This window comes from Ctenopharyngodon idella, chromosome 17 (assembly GCF_019924925.1).
Source record: "Ctenopharyngodon idella isolate HZGC_01 chromosome 17, HZGC01, whole genome shotgun sequence".
Lineage (NCBI taxonomy): Eukaryota > Metazoa > Chordata > Actinopteri > Cypriniformes > Xenocyprididae > Ctenopharyngodon > Ctenopharyngodon idella.
Window position 1 is genome coordinate 29574580 of NC_067236.1, and position 17037 is coordinate 29591616.

At 37.3% G+C, this 17037-nt stretch overlaps 1 protein-coding gene across 1 annotated transcript in view; it reads left to right on the plus strand.

Moving 5' to 3' along the window:
* The first annotated feature begins 996 nt into the window (after window positions 1-996).
* The window catches only part of emilin1b (elastin microfibril interfacer 1b), a 29871-nt gene continuing 13830 nt past the window's right edge, over window positions 997-17037 (plus strand). The window contains exon 1 of the mRNA XM_051867723.1: window positions 997-1581. Within this exon, the coding sequence (XP_051723683.1) occupies window positions 1430-1581 (152 nt within the window). The 5' untranslated portion in view covers window positions 997-1429. The remainder of the gene's footprint in view (window positions 1582-17037) is intronic.

Genomic DNA, 17037 nt, shown 5'->3' on the forward strand with positions numbered 1-17037 from the left:
TCATTGAAGTTTAGAAGAGTATTGTGAGAAAGAGATCGAGTGAGCGAGTTTATTACCTGCCTTCAGATTTAGCATTTTCCTTCAGGTCAGTCCTATGTTCATAATAAAACATATGTTTAAATGTCTGCTGCGATATCTTGTCCTTTTAACAGTTAAGGGGTTTTCCCGTGACTGACAGCGCTAGTCAAAGCATTTGTCATTTGCGTCTTGTTCCGTGTTCACAGCAATTCAGTCTTTTCAATATAAAAGTTTTTGCTATTGACTGACACACTCATAAAGACAGTCTTTGCCACCATCTAATGGCGTAATAATGTAACTTCTGTTGCTGTTCACGGTAAGGGACTATTTTTTCCGGTGGAAGGAAGGCTTTTAGTCAAAGTTTACTTCATGAAAGTTGCATTGATACGTATTTTTGGCTTTAATATTTGTATTGTGTGGTAACCATTTTATAAAAGCAATAAGGTACTCGAGGCTAGTGCTGTATCATGAATAAGTCACGGCTGAAGGGCATTGTTAGGCACGACGCGAAGCGGAATCTCGTACCTTATTGCTTACTTAAAAACATAAATAAAATACACTAAATACTGAATGAAAATATAATTTCTTATTTTTCTTTCTTTTAACTTTTGGGTGAAATATCACCTGGTAATGATCTTGACAGATTTTGTGAGATTCACTCATGTAATCTAACCGAACTTTAATAAAACTAAGAATTATTACTAGAACAAACTGCACAAAGGAGTTAAACTTTCTGAAGTGGGCTCTCATAAGTACAAAAGCTGCTCTCTTCACCTAAGGTAACCACAATAAAGATCAGATGTGGGACATCAGCCATTCTATCAAGAGGCCATATGGTTTCAATCACTGCTGTTCACCAATGTATGTCACTGAGATTTCATAATCACCCAGTATTCACACACGTGGTCCTGTTGGTTTTTTAAGCATAGTTTGCTGTGATTCTGTCATCAGTGCACTGGAGGGAGGGTTTCTAGAGGGGAGGGAGATGTTGAGAGAGTGTGTGTGTGTGTACTGGGGACGTTGGAGTGCGTCAGAGCGCACTGGCTCCCCTCAATCCAAACTCACTGCATCTCCTTTCCAAGAAAACTCCTCCAGTTTTCCGGATTGCTTTGTTTGGATGTACCGACAAATATTACAAACCATTCAAAAGAAGGATAGAGGGAGTTTAGGTTGTTTTATCAGCGCGAAAGGAGGGAAAGCGCCGTTACGCGTCGATTTGAGAGATTTATCCGACACTTCTGGAAGCAGCGCTCAAGACGCGCGTAATGGATCGATAGTACGAACTTCTGGGAGTGTAAAGAAGCTCCTCTAGACACCGCGAAAACGCTATTTTTGGTGGAATAAAAGTTAATTAGAGAGAATTCGTTAGTTATATAGTGTTAGACATTGTTACAGACCGACGTGCGCTGTGATGGATGGAGCAGTTCTTTTGATATCGATGCTGGTGTTGGTTTTTTCTGGAGATGTTTGGAGCGCGTCGTATCCTCAGCGGTATAACCTGTACGCAGGGACCCAGACTCAGACTCAGCCTTTAAACGGGGCGAGGGCAGCAAGCAGACACAGGTAATGACACTTTCATTTCATCCACTAATATGATGAAAGAAATGATGAAAGAAACAAATAGTGAAAAAGTATGTCTGTATATATATATATATATATATATATATATATATATATATATATATATGCTGTATATTGCCATAGTGTTACATTATGATGATACCATCATACCATCAAGATCATCATCTTTTAGCAAATCTAGCAAAATCAGTTTTTTTTTGTTAAATTAGACATGACATTTTCAGACTAATCAAACTTTGCATTACTCTGAGGGACAGTTGATAGACAGACAGACAGACAAATAGACAGACTAAAAGTTTTATAAGTCCCATTAGGGCAGTTACAGATGTTATGCATTTTTCTGTAATCCATTTATTGAGGGAAACATAACCTGAGGGGACTTTAAAAAGCAAATGTGCTTTTAAATGTGTGGCACAGATGACTACATGAAAGGAAAAGCCTCTCTTTATCCTACAGTGAATCGACAGGAGGTGCATTGCTGTCCATCCAAACAGCTAATTATCACTTACCCAATGCAAGGCTCTGCTTAAAAAGAACTTTTGTGGCACCCCTGTGATTTCCAAAGCTTTTCAGAATATGGTTATACTTGTCGCCACCTCAATAATTACACTAAAAGCACCTTCCTTTATCTGTCAATCAGGTGGTTTTACAATGCAATGCTCACTCTCAGCCACACACACCCACTCTGACATTGTTGTTTTGTCTGTTATTGTTGGGGTGTGAACGGGAGAGGTTGTCCCAGCTCTGACGTGCAGACTGGGGCTTCCCCCTTCATCTGACGCAATGCTTTTTTAAGGGTGGACGGACACGCAGGCCAGATGGTGATGGTCAGAGCTTAGAGTCATGAATTGTGGCATTATATCTGTGTAATGAAGTAGTAAATAAAGATCAGTCATAGAAATTATTAGTATACAGCTATTTTAGCCCGTTTGGACTTATGAATAGCTCTCAAATATAATGCATTCCCCTTCACGGTCAGTGTAGTGAGGTAGTGAAGGGTGATGTCTATGATGTGAGAACCCTCAGTGCCAGCGGTATGAAGTATGTAGTGAAGTATGTACTGCCTGCTTGAGAAATCTGAGACGAGTTACTGGGGATTAGAAGCCTGTTTGAACTTTTAGTTACAACAGATGTAAAAAATATTCATTTTGTGTATTTATTTTATGGAAAAGTGAAAAAGTGACTGAAATCAAGGGAAGAAGTTGTTCTTTTTCTCTTAATGTGGAGAACTCATCTTCTCTCTTGTGGCTTTTTCTCCTTTAGTCTTCTAAATGAACTGATTGATAGATTTTGACTCGTGTTGCTTGCATCAAATGTGTATTTCCAGGGAAAACCGCAACCCCTAATCAAATTTATTAAGGAATGTGTGCCTCAAATTTAGCAGCAATTTTATGCTAAAAGATTCTGAAAGATGAACTTTGCAAGAACTGGATCTGCAGCTGCCAAATATGTGAACACCTAAATCACCTCTTTACTCTAAATTGTAGGCATTTGGTAAGGAATGCTGCCAGGATTTTGCGTGTTGGAATACATGTCCTAACATAAGAGGATACATCGTCTTTGAAAATCTAGCAAAATATGTGGAATTAGTGATTGTCATATGAAAAGGAAATTCTGGTTCATATTCAGAAAATAGGGTACTGATATGCTCCAGTAAGTTTAATGTGTCAAATCTAATTGAAACTATGGATTAGCTCACCTTTTCAGTAAAGTTTTGGTCTGGATCTGGGCTTTGAGGGATCTGGTCTTGGTCTGGATCTTGGAGGGTGCGGTCTTGACTCCAACTACGGTCTTCAAGTGATCTTGTATAGTTATTTTTATCCATTGTGGATTTTATCATCCCTGATTTATGTGTACATCATTCTTTTGGGCATGCCATTAGCTGTTTAGCATGCTAGCTAAGCTAAAACGGCCACTGGATACTTACAATTATCTTATAATGTGTTAACTTTTCTGCTTATTTCTGAAGTTGTAGTTTCACAGAAATCAGTTTCAAAAACATGTCATATTTTGAAATGAAACTCACTCACAGAATCCAACTTTGTTCAGACTTGAACTTTGCACTGCATCTAAAAAGGGAATGGTTGAAGCTAATCAGCTTTGAAAGTAATCTCATTTTCGACTCATATTTTGCATACTAACATTTAAGTAGCATATACTTTCATCAAATCTCACATTTTACGTCCAGTTCTCTTTTTTAAGTGTGAGAATGTTGCCTTGCAGTGCTGAATGTACTCTATGGTGTACAGTATTGTGAGACATGAACTTTGAACTTGTTCTACCAACCTGTGAGCTTATTGAATTACACACCTTTTTATTATATATACAACTATTTCTTGAGTAAGAAGAAGTAATGTGTTTGTAGCAGAGACATAAAATGGTTTGGGTTGTGCTGTGTTGTCACAGCGTTTTGGAAATGAGCTATGCTAATTTGCACATATACAGCCATAAAATTGGGCCCTTTTCTGCCAAACCAGAAGTCAAAAGTCCAAGCCTGAATGTTGTGTCCACTGCTATTCAGGAAATCATGCTGGACAAGCTTTGATGAATGCCCTGAAGACTGTACGCCCATGTTCATGTTTGCCATCTTTCATTTATTTCCTGAAGACATTTATGCTGACAGACAAACAGACAGTGCTGGCATGCAGCTCTTCAGAGGGTGACTATTAAACTGCATGGTGTCTGAATAATAAAATATGGCATAGTCTTGGATTGGCTCCTTTATATGTGACTTATTAGGAATAGTTTACCTCTACCGAGGGTAAGGTCCAGTGAATAGTAATTCCTCAAATTTTCGCAAAATTGGACCAGCCATCATTCATAAGTTTCTACACTCTCAGCATGTTCATTTAGAGTACTGGACTTATAAAAGGGTGAATCTTCAATAGTCACCCCAAAATAAAAAAAGGAAAAAAGGGTTATGAAAAATTAAGATTAAATATATTATTTTATTTTATTTTAGCTTTGCATTAAAGGTTTAGTTCACCAAAAAATTTAAATTCTGTCATTAATTACTCACCCTCATGTCGTTTTACACCCGTAAGACCTTCCTTCATCTTCAGGACACAGATATAAGAAAAAGAGATATATAAGATATTTTTGATAAAATCCAATGGCTCAGTGAGGCTTGCATTGCCAGCAAGATCATTAACACTTTCAGATGCCCCGAAAGCTACTAAAGACATATTTAAAACAGTTCATGTGAGTACAGTGGTGCAACCTTAATGTTTTAAAGCGACGAGAATACTTTTTGTGTGCCAAAAAACTAAAACAAAGACTTTATTCAACAATATCTAGTGATGGGCAATTTCAAAACACTGCTTCATGAAGCTTCGAAGCTTTACGAAACTTTTGTTTTGAATCAGTGGTTCGGAGCGTGTATCAAACTGCCAAAGTCACGTGATTTCAGTAAACGAGGCTTCGTTATGTCATAAGTGTTTCGAAATTTCAATGGTTCACCACTGGGGGGCGTGACTTTGATACACGCTCCGAACCACTGATTCAAAACAAAAGATTCGTAACGCTTTGAAGCTTCATGAAGCAGTGTTTTGAAATCGCCCATCACTAGATATTGTTGAACAAAGTCGTTATTTTGTTTTTTTGGCACACAAAAAGTATTCTCGTCGCTTCATAACATTAAGGTTGAACCACTGTAGTCACATGAACTGTTTTAAATACGTCTTTAGTAGCTTTCTGCATCTGAAATTGTCTTGCTGTCAATGCAGGCCTCACTGAGCCATCGGATTTTATCAAAAATATCTTAATTTGTGTTCTGAAGATGAAGGAAGTTCTTACGGGTGTGGAACGACATGAGGGTGAGTAATTAATGACAGAATTTTCATTTTTGGGTGAACTAACACTTTAATGATAATTTGAAGGAGGAAATGTGCTTTATTAACTATAATAAAACATCAATGCAAAAAGTCACAATAGTTTTAAAAATAGGTTTTGTTTTCTTTATACAAAATGTAATTTCTTAACCTGGACATTTCTCACCCAAAAGCCTGTGCACGCTATCTAATGGAGGATGCAAGAATCCAGCCAATTAGATAGCGATTAGCACTGCTGATATTTTTACCACGCAATCTACATCAGACAGTCTGTGGGCGTCCCGTCTAAAGATTGTACTGTGGTCAGTCAGGTCCAGGTTTGCAGTTATCAGTTTGCCCTCTGTAAAGAGATGGTGTTCAAAGCTCTGTTTGTATCACTATGCCCCAAAGGCTGATTAGATACGGAGAGAAGTAAAGAGCCCTCTTAACAGGATAATGGAAAAGAGGTTTTCGTTTGATCTATTTTTGCAATATAGCAGACAAATGGGGTCTTTAAATAAAAGACTGTTCATTAGCCATTTTACGAGTTCTAACATTTGGCCTTATTTTGTAAGATCTAATTTAACTTTGCCACCCATCTACATTTCAGAAGAATTTCTCTTCCAACCCAATTGCCAAAATTCAGACCCATCCAATGTCTTTGTCATCTGTAAATCTCATTCATGCATCCATGCTCATTTTTGAAGTGCCCATCGTTTTTTTTTTCTTTTTATTCTGTCAGGTCTTATTTGATGCTGTTTCATGCTTAGTATTTTGTAGCTGTTTCTTTTTGCCTTTTGTCCTGGTATGTCAAGAGGGTTTAAGCAAAGCCCTCTGTGAAAGGAAAGCTCTTGGCCCTTGACCTGGGCTTTTTGAAGATGTGGCAGTGGTTGTGAAGCCAAGAGCTGCCTGTGACGGTGCCTGTCAGTCTCGGGCCTCATCCAGACCACCCCACGCCGTCACACACTGACAGGAAGCCCTCGGTCATACAGCGGCCCCTTCACACCAAGAGGAACTTCCTGTAGTGGATGATCAGGACTCTGGCCTCGTTCTGAAAAACACCTCTGATATGCAAAGTGCTTCCTGTGAACAAGTTTGTGTTATACAAGGGAAGCAGTTAGTGAATATTAATGGATGTTCAGACATGCCAAAATGTCTGTCATGAATGATTGCTTCTGGAAGACAAGCTTGAATGGGATTGTATCATATCCTTTAGCTTTGCTTGCTGTGAGTGGTTAGGTTTAAAGCAGGGATTCCAGTTTAGTTATCTTTATTAACGCCTTGCTTCTTGCTAATATGTCATCTAACAAAAATATGTTCTGAGAATGTTTTGCTTTATTTTTACCAGAATTAATTATCATTATTACCAGAAAACTTTGAACAAACATTCTGTTATTGTTACTGCCGGAACATTTATTCATAACTATGAAAGAACCGTCTCAGAACATTAGCCAATATCCTGAGAACAGACCCTGTTAGCTGGGATGATGGAGCAGTACTTGTACAAATACATAGCCTATCTAAACATTATTTAATAGCTTATGATAGCTGGAATTGTGATTACAGCAACTTAACACAAGCAATATCAGACACACAGTCTTTTGTATGAGTGTTATGGGTAGTTACCAGGCCGTTGCTGTGCAGTTTCGATTGGTTATTAGCATGTTGCACTGCACTGTTTGTGCCATGAACATAAATGCTTGGTGGTTGCTAGAGTGTTGCTTGGTGATTGCTTACTTACCCAAGTCAAAAGAACTAGCCTGTCTATGGCCTGGATTCACAGACATTAAGCCAGGAGTAAGCTTTAGTTAAAGGTGCAGTTGGTGATCTGGGAAATGCTAACATTAGCCTGCTAGCATTGAAAGCATACGATTCCACCCAAAGCCACACCTCCTCCAAAACACATGAAGAAGACACACATTCACATCTGCTCTCGGCAAAGCATCACAAGAGACGGCGTTAAACTACCTCATGTGACAAAAAGCACATAAAAACGAACGTAAACAACTTATCTTGTACCGTACTGCTGCAGATTAATTTCAGTGTTGATACTGTTGACATAGAAACGCATAATTCCGAGTCTGACTGAACAGAACTTCATGGGTTTCCATCTCTTAATTACAGTAGTTATGGCGTGACCGCAGCAGCTGGTTGTTTTGATTCAGTAGAAAATGTAAAAGGTGGCTGCTGTTTGTTTGCGCTGCTCCGTGACTGATGTCTGTCTACATAAACTCTGCATAGCATGAAACACGCTGATGACGTATGATGTCTGCGCGAACAGGGTGCGCGTAAAAACATACGTTGACAGGCATGTAGGACATCATATTATTTCATTCGGACCGAATATAATAATTGGATGAACATTTTATGGTCCTACGCCTTCCACAAATGATATATATTTATAAAAATACATTTAGACCGTTTAACATAGTGATTGCTATCAGGATATGAGGAGACTTTCAACCAGTATAACAAAAAATTTTTCTGTAGAGAATCACCTATTGCACCTTTAAATTAGGACATTTTAGTAGCTTTTATAAACATGCTTAGAAAAAAAGCTGGTGTGCATCTTGAGACAAAACAATGGCACTGACTTATTTTAAGATATGTCAGTACAAATTGCTTTCAGATAAGACAGTTCGATCATGCTTAAAGGGTTAGTTTGCCCAAAAATGAAATTTCTGTCATTAATTACTCACCCTTATTACATTCCAAACTCGTAGCACCTTCGTTCATCTTTGGAACACAAATTAAGTTATTTTTGATGAAATCTAGGAGTTTTCTGGTCTCCCTATACAAAGCAATGTTATTTCAAATTTCAAGGTCCAGAAAGGTAATAAAGACATTGTAAAAATAGTCCATGTGGCTACAGTGGTTCAACCTTAATGTTATGAAGCGACAAGAGTGCGACCTTTTGTGCGCAAAAACAAAACAAAAATAACAACTTTATTCAACAAATTCTTCTCTTCCCTGTCAGTCTCCTACACTGTTCACGTATTAAAGAATGCTATGCATTGAAATATATTTTTCCCTTATATCTCAATTTTATTACCAACACAACGTTCCTTTAGGGGCTTCGTAGAAGACTGGAGTAATGATGCTGAAAATTCAGCTTAGCCAACAATTTTTTTAAATTTTAAAATATTTCAGAATATTACTGATTATAGTGTATTTTTGATCAAATAAATGCAGCCTTGGTGAGCAGAAGAGACTTCAAACAAAAACATTTTAAAAATCTTACCGACCCCAAACCATTGAATGATAATTTATATTCTCTGAAAAGTCTCAACATTTTCTGCAGTTCTGCTTCTCAAGCAAATTTAAATTTTGTTTAAAGGACTAGTTAAAAACAAGTCAAAAATACTAATTAAAACCTCAAGTCTCAAGAAGTTTCTGCAGTATAGAGGTAAAATGGGAGTAAATTCCATGCAGATTTGGTTCAAATAACTGAAATGGGAGTAAATTCCATGCTGATTTTTAGCAGATTCGGATAATCTGATATCATGTAATTCCTGTGAAAAGTGTTTTTACGATGATGATGTGAAGATGGATGTTAAATCCATTCATATCCTCGGTGGAATTCATTTATAAGTGAGCATCTGACTGAAATGTCAATTATGACAAAAAAGAATGAAAGGTCAAACTTGCTGTTTGAAAACATTGAGTACAATAAGATCTTATATGTGAAGTGTTACAATAATGATTAAATTAGTTTAGCTAGCCCTGAAATGTGAGAGTATATCATAAGTTTGAGTAACCAGAGAACAGATTCAATCCAAGAATGGCATGAATGTATAAATGTCCTTAGAGAAGGCTTCTCTCCTGGCTTGTGTAAGCCACATCTGTGGTACTTCTGCTCATAAGGCATGTTCCTTCTCCTTTTGCTTTAGTGGAGTTCCAAGCTGAGACGCCACAGATGTGCTGCTGCGGTCAAACCCCTGCAGAAACCGCTTTCCTGTAACGGGAGCAAGTTACAGTATAACCACAAGGAAACATTTTTCCCACGAGCCTGCCCTTCCAGCATCAAATATGTGGCTCGTTCGGTAAAAGAGAGCCCTGACATTTACTAGTGCATTACTTATAAGGGTAATCAAAACAGTGCGGCTTATCTGGAAATCAGAATGAGAAATAAAATTGGATGTGAACACCAAGAATATCTAAATATTGTCCTGAGCAGATAAGAGTGGGGTTAATAGGACATCTGTTAGTGGTGGTGTTGGATGTTGTGGAGGCTGAAGTCTTGTTGCTTATTCTGGCACAGTGTGTGATTTTTCCTACCTCTGCTTTATTTAAGGAGGTCATGAAAAAAGCATTTAGCTCCAGATATTTAATACATTCTGGAAGATTTGAGTCGCAAAATGGTCTTGTAGACATCAGTCTTCTTTGTGTACTCCCGATCAAATAAAGCCTGACTCTTTCCTTCCTATAGCACATGATTATGGCTATAATAGCTGTTTCATAAAGATAAAGTGCGTTTTGTAGCTTCTCATGCTTTCTTTTATCCCAGTTTAATATGCAGAGACAATTAAGCTCTTTCAAGGTCGATTTCCCTGAAAAGTGGCATTGTCATGTGATCTACTGTACAAGCCGCATCAGTGTTATACGCTATTAATGAAAATGATAACGACTCCCTTTGGCCTTATAGGACAGTATATTTAAATCTTATCTTAAGACATAGCTTTTATTGGATTTTACTTTATTATTTTGCTGTGCCCTGGTCTCCTGAGTTGCCGGCTCTGCCCTGGTCCCCTGAGCTGCCAGCACCACCCTGGATCCCTGTACTGTGTGTACCGCCCTGGAGGCTTCCTGTCCTGCCCAAGACACTCTTAGCCAGCCTCCAGGGTGCCCACGCTCCCGCCCCACTAGACCGTTTTTTTTGGCGCTAGGACGCGACTTCCGGGAGGGGGAGGTAATGTCACATTTCAGTTTGTGTTTGGACTTTCTGTTTGTATTTTGATCAGTTCCTTTGTTTCCCGCCACTCCTTTGTTCCTATGGTTACCATTATTATTAGTAAATTTGTCCCAGCTGTGTCTAATTATTTTGTTAGCTTCCCTGTTTGCCTAAGTATTTAAATCCTGTGTTTTGTCATGTTCAGTTGTCTGTAGTTATAATTGCTTTTGCCTGGTTGTTCTGTTCCTATCTCCAAAGCTGTTTCTCAATTCAAAGAATGCAGAGAATGGACTTGCGTTCTCGTGGAGTCCGGTCTTGCCAGGCGACCTTGAAAGAACGAACTCGGAAGGACGCGAGGACACAGAACGCATCCTTGTGAGAATTGAGATGTGCTGTGATCTTGTTGCTCAACTGACCGTCCCAGCATAAGTAACGGCTAATGCACAATAAATGCAACATAACATCACAAACAAATGTAATAACCTATGTTATTATAGGCATTGTTTTCATATCATTTTATATCTTTTTATTTTACCGCATACCTATTCAAATGAGTATCCTTTGTCTTACCTATGCTTTGTCAATGTTAAGATTTTTTTTTTATTATATGCCAATAAAAATACTGCAGGCTTTCTTCAGGTTATCACTTTATTAAAATTAAGCAAAACAAATGGACAAATGTTTACTTTCACGAGCCGTCATACTTGTGTATTTTCAAGCTTGTAGCGGGAATCTTATAAGTGAGAACGAGACCTTTAAAGCTTGCAGGCTTCCGTACATCGGCCGCTTGCAGCATCTTCTGGGATTTTTTTTTTAACGGTCCGATTCTGTCAAGTCTGCATTCGATGCATCCTCAATATCAAGAACACATCCGGGTACTTTCATGCGTCCTCTGTTCTTGAGTATAGAGTACATCAGAGATTATGTGTTTTTGTATGCAAAACCTGGAAGAGAGTTAGCATTTTAGATCTTCCGGTTCCATCGCCCTAAAGTCTATGAGTTTTTTTAATGGGTTTTTGCTAAATCGCCTGAAATAAGGTCTGTGGTTAACAAAGCCTCTAAATATTTTCACGTTTTGATCTATGACATAAAATACACCAGTTATAACCAGCTTGTGATTTTTTTTTATTTTTATTTTTTTATTTTGTTTATTGTGTCTTAAAAACGGCGGTTGCTAAAAGGGACTACTTCCTTTGGCGGGGACTTTAGACGTCATCATGACAAACAGGACATTTGGACAGCATTTCTCATGAAAAAGTGGATAAGTATTCATACACAGCGCAGATCAACGACCATGTTTTTAAATAAAGTTGTTTTTTAAATAAAGTTTGAGGAAGCTTGGTGGTGGTGCTGTAGTCCGTTTATAGCCTACTGTTAGCTTTTTATATCTGACGACTTTATTTAGGCTTCAAAATGTATAAATTTTGTGTTAACTTGTAAAGATTATCTTGATAGACAAAACGTGTAAGTGTCATAACACTTTGTTAAACACAGAGCTTATTGTTTGCGATTTTCCAAAAGTCTATGGGAAAAATGCATAGGCTTTCGATCGAGGGAACCCGTGCGCCGCTAACTTCCGGGTTGGCCTACAAAAACACGTCATCTCTGAGGTACTCTATTGGAATTGAACTTCGACGGTTGATGATGACGTAAAGCGAGAACACAAGGACGTAAGACCGCTTAAGAATGCATATTGAGAAACAGCCCAAGTCTCCTCTGAGTGTTTTGATCCTGAAGTATCATCTCTACTGCAACCAGAACTGACAGAATAAAAATGTAATAATATTACTGTTTGTACAGTATTTTTAATTAAGTAAATGCAGCCTTGGCGAGCATAAGAGACTTTTAAAAACAGGAAAAAAATATATATAATAAAGACCCCAAATATTTGAACAGTAGTGTATGTTTATATAGTCTAATTTTATACTCTGTGTATATTTATACTTCCAAGAAAGTATAAAAAGTTTAGTTAGTTTTTAGTTTGCATAAGTGTAGTGTTTGCTAACAGATGTGTCTGTGTACAGGCAGCAGTCTAATCTTAAATTGCCGTGTTGGAAAGAACTGCCTCACTGTTTGCAAAAACAGCCATAATGAGGGCTGTTTCCACATGATACGGCATGATTGCATTTTGGTAATGTTTGTAAACGGAGGTGGAAACCATTGGCAACAACTACATGGTGCAAATTCATGCTATGCCTAACAATATCAGTATTGTGCCTGTGGGTCAGTTTTGATATTGTATCTCTGTATCAGTGTTTTAGTGTGGACACAGTTGGGGTGGAACTGGGAGTGGACATGCGTCTCAGCCCGTTGCCCTCTCGGACAGTCAGACAAGCATGTGTCCCCTCCTAGGGAGATACAAATAAGCAAGGCTGTAAAAACAGGCTGCCCGTGCAGCCACAGCTGCTCTGACCACTTCCTGTTGCATAGGTCAAAGGTCACGGTGTGCGGTGCACTGCCTGGGCAGCATGCAGGGTCGCTCAGAGGGGAAGATGTGTGGGTAGAGACAGAAAAGAAAGAAGAACTGAAGAAAAGCAAAGCGCATTATGATTAAGCCTTTGTGTGAAGCGCTGGAGCACAGGAAGTGAAAATGGCCAGGCTATTAAGTAAAACAAGAGGGAGTTTTATGTCATCGTGTGTTTTTATGGAGTTCAATATCAAAAGAACTTCTTCGCTGAGAATCGTATTTTCTCGTTCTGTGTTCACTCTGTCGCACATACACTGTCTCTTTCTTTATTTGTGTAACTTGATAGTGTGTTTCATTATGCATTCAATCTCAAGTATGCAGAGGCACATTACTGATGGATGTGTAATTGCATTGTATAATCTCCAAAACCACAATTATCATTTCTTAAAGGAGTAGTTCACCCACAGATAAAAATTATGTAATAATTTACTCACCCTCATGTAATTTTAACTTGTATGACATTTCATAGTGTCTGTTGAGCTCCAAAAATACACTATAAAAGTAGTTTATACGTCTTCTGAAGTCATATCATAGCTGTTTGAAAAACAGATGTTAAGAAGTTTTTTACTGAAAATTTCCCATCTGCTTTTTATTCTGAATACAGACACAAATGATTTCTATAGAAGCTTGTTTCCACCACTGAATAAAAAATGAAAAAGTTAATTGCGATAGTCGCAATTGCAAGTTATAAAGTCAGAATTGCGTAATATATATTCGCAGTTGCATGTTTTAAAGTCAGAATTGCGAGTGAATTCTGACTTTTTTCTGAGTTGTGAGTTTATATCTCGCAATTTCAACTTTATATCACGCAATTCTAACTTTATAACTCTCAATTGCGAGTTTATATCTCACAAAAGTCAGAATTGCGAGATATAAATTGCAATTGCGAGAAAAGATGTCAGAATTGCGAGTTATAAAGTCAGAGTTGCAAGATACTCGCAATTGCGAGAAAAGATGTCAGAATTGCAAGATGTAAACTCACAATTGTGAGAAAAATGTGAGAATTGAGAGAAAAAAGTCTGAATTGTGAGATATAAACTCGCAATTGCGAGAAAAAAAGTCAGAATTGTGAGTTTATATCACACAATTCTGACTTTATAACTCACAATTGCGAGTTTAGGTCACACAATTTTGACTTCATAACTCACATTTGCAAATTAAAAGTCAGAATTGCGTAATATATATTTGCAGTTGCATGTTTTAAAGTCAGAATTGCGAGTGAATTCTGACTTTTTTCTCAGAATTGTGAGTTTATACCTCGCAATTTTGACTTTATATCATGCAATTCTGACTTTATAACTCTAAATTTTGAGTTTATATCTCACAAAATCTCACAATTTTGACTTCATACAACTCACATTTGCAAATTTATATCACAATTCTGACTTTATAACTCGCAATTGCGAGTTTGTCACACAATTTTGACTTCATAACTCACATTTGCAAATTTTATATCACAATTCTGACTTTATAACCCGCAATTGCAAGTTTATATCTGAAATAGAATTGTGAGATAAAAAGCAATTACCTTTTTTATTTTTTATTCGGTGGTAAAAACAAGCTTCCATAGATTTCAGAGCTACAGCAGATGGAAAACCCAACCCCGGTTTCATTGAAAAAACGTGCCTGTAGTGACATTTTTGCAAAATTACATTGCTTCTTGCACGTTTTGCGACACTTTCAAAGTGAAATGTGCAGTGAGTTGCGCTAAAAGCATGTTCAGTTTTATCCAAAACACAAGAATGTAAATCTGGCAATGTTTTATTACGATGGTTGTTGTATGTATCGCAGCAGCTCAGAAATGAAATGTCCAAAGAGTGCCGCTGAAAGGTTAATGCTCTTTCACGTATGAAAATAACGTACCACCTACACTAAACCCAACCCTAAACTTAATCGATTGTGTTAACAAGCATGCCATTTTTGCTTGCTTTGAGCTCTTTTATTGTGACTCATGTTTCACAGGACACCACCACGTCACAAATGTAATGCTGTACCAGGTGAGTTACCGAGCAAGTTTACTGCATCAGAAAAGCCACACATATGGAGCTGATTAAGTGATGTAAACGTCAAAATGTATTAGTTTACAAATCATGCACTGGTAAAAGTTTCTGAGATCATAACACAGTATTGTGCAGGGAACCTCATGAAAATAAGTCTTTATTATTCAATAATCTGTCCCCATATTCATAATTTGTGTGAAAGGAATAAAAGTTGTTGATGTTTTACTGTCACTAGTATTCATTTCAGCTATAAACTGCAGTGAAATAGATGTAAAGGTTTTTTTTCCAATGAGCCAATGTTGGAAAAACTGCTTCTGTGAGGTCTGGTCCTCACACAAAGCTAGCATGCAGCATAAGAAGACATGAAATATTGCACATAAGCTGTATGGACTACTTAAGTTGCTTTCATGGAGGTTTTTTTTTTTTTTGGAGCTTAAAATAAGTGGTCACCAAACTGTTTGTGTATTAAAAAGAGCTATGTAAAGATTCTTCAGCAGTTTTCCCCTTGTGTTTTCCTCAGACAAGAAATCAAACAGGTTCGGAACAACATGAGAGTGTTTTATTTTAATTTTGGGGTAAACTACTTCTTTAAACTTGGAGTCTCATGAAAAGACTTTTAGTATAGGCCATTATTGTTGTTGTTGTTCTTGTGACTTTTCCATGAAGCCAAAAGGTGATTTGGTGTACAGATTCCAAGCATGTGAGGACAATCAGAAGCTGAAGTCATTCCTAAAAACATGAGGCAGCTAATTTTGCATGATGTCACCTATATTGCATCTCAAACACCATGGGAGTAACCGTCCAGCCTCTATTGGTAGCCACTAGCCTCTACACGTGTTAATCATTGACACTTTGCTCTTTGACTCTATGGCTCTATGTAAACATATCAGTATCAATCAGTAGGCCGGGTGGGAGAGGAGGCCTCATGGTTTCTAAATGGGTGGGGGACATCGTCTTGGCGCTAGATCCAGGATTACAGTTCATATAAGAACCGTTAAGACCCTGAATTGAGGAATATCTGAGGTGACATGAGTATATAAGACTTTCCATGAAACCGGCCAAAGCTGAAGGTGATCATATAGAGAAGCACTCATAGAGAGTTTGAAAAGTTATTGCATACTAGTAAACACTACTGTTCAAAAGTTTGGGATTTTTTAAAAAAAATAAATGAATACATTTATCCTACAAGGATGAGTTAAATTGATCACAAGTGAGAATAAACCTTCTATTTAAAATAAATGCTGTACTTTCTATTCATTAAAGAATCCTGAAAAAAAAAAATGTATCACAAAAATAGGCAGCACAACTGTTTTCAACATTCATAATAAGAAATGTTTCTTGAGCAGCAAATCATCATATTAGAATGATTTCTGAAGGATCTTGTGGCACTGAAGACTGGAGTAATGATGCTGAAAATTCAGCTTTGCCATAACAGGAATAAAGTTTTAACATATATTCAAATAGAAAACAGATATTTTAAATTGTAATAATATTTCACAATATTACTATTTTTATTGTATTTTTGATAAAGTAACGAGACTTCTTTTAAAAACATATAAAAAAAAAAAAATCTTGTAGACCCCAAAGTTTTGAACAATAGTGCTTTGTTACAGTCATAGGCATAAAGTGTCAGTTTAACAGATTTTATGAACAAACTTTAGTGACAAAGATATGAACAAGATATCCATCAGTGTATATAATGCAAAAACCATATGATCATACATGTATGAGAATACTGCTTGGTTTTGATACAGTTAAATACATTTTAAATGACTTAAATTAGTTTCTTCCATGGTTAAATTGCTCCCTAGATAATGGACAATTTCTGCAATCCGTTCTGCTCCATTGTTGTAGGTTTACTGGAGAAGGTCCAGGAAGTGATATCATAGGATTCTGGAGCCTGTTGCCACATGTATATTCATGTACTCATTTATTTAAGACACATTTTAACACATAGATGAAATAGACCATGGTTAAACGTGCCAAATGTGCAGTTGGACAAATTTTTATGTCCATATTGTGAATCCCAAGGGAGGTTCATCGATTTAAAATGTGAGAAGGCGGATATTCTTTGGTTGAATGTTCCTCCAAAACGCTACATTCATCTGATGTAATTTCTGTCATGGGAGAAGCAATTACGGCCTTTATTGAGGGAATGATCGGAGAGGACTGTTTTCAGCAGTGCTGGGGAACAAAGAGATGACTGTATCTTTATGCCAGAGACCCTTGGATTATGTCACTTTTATGACAGATAATTAAGAGAATAGTGTG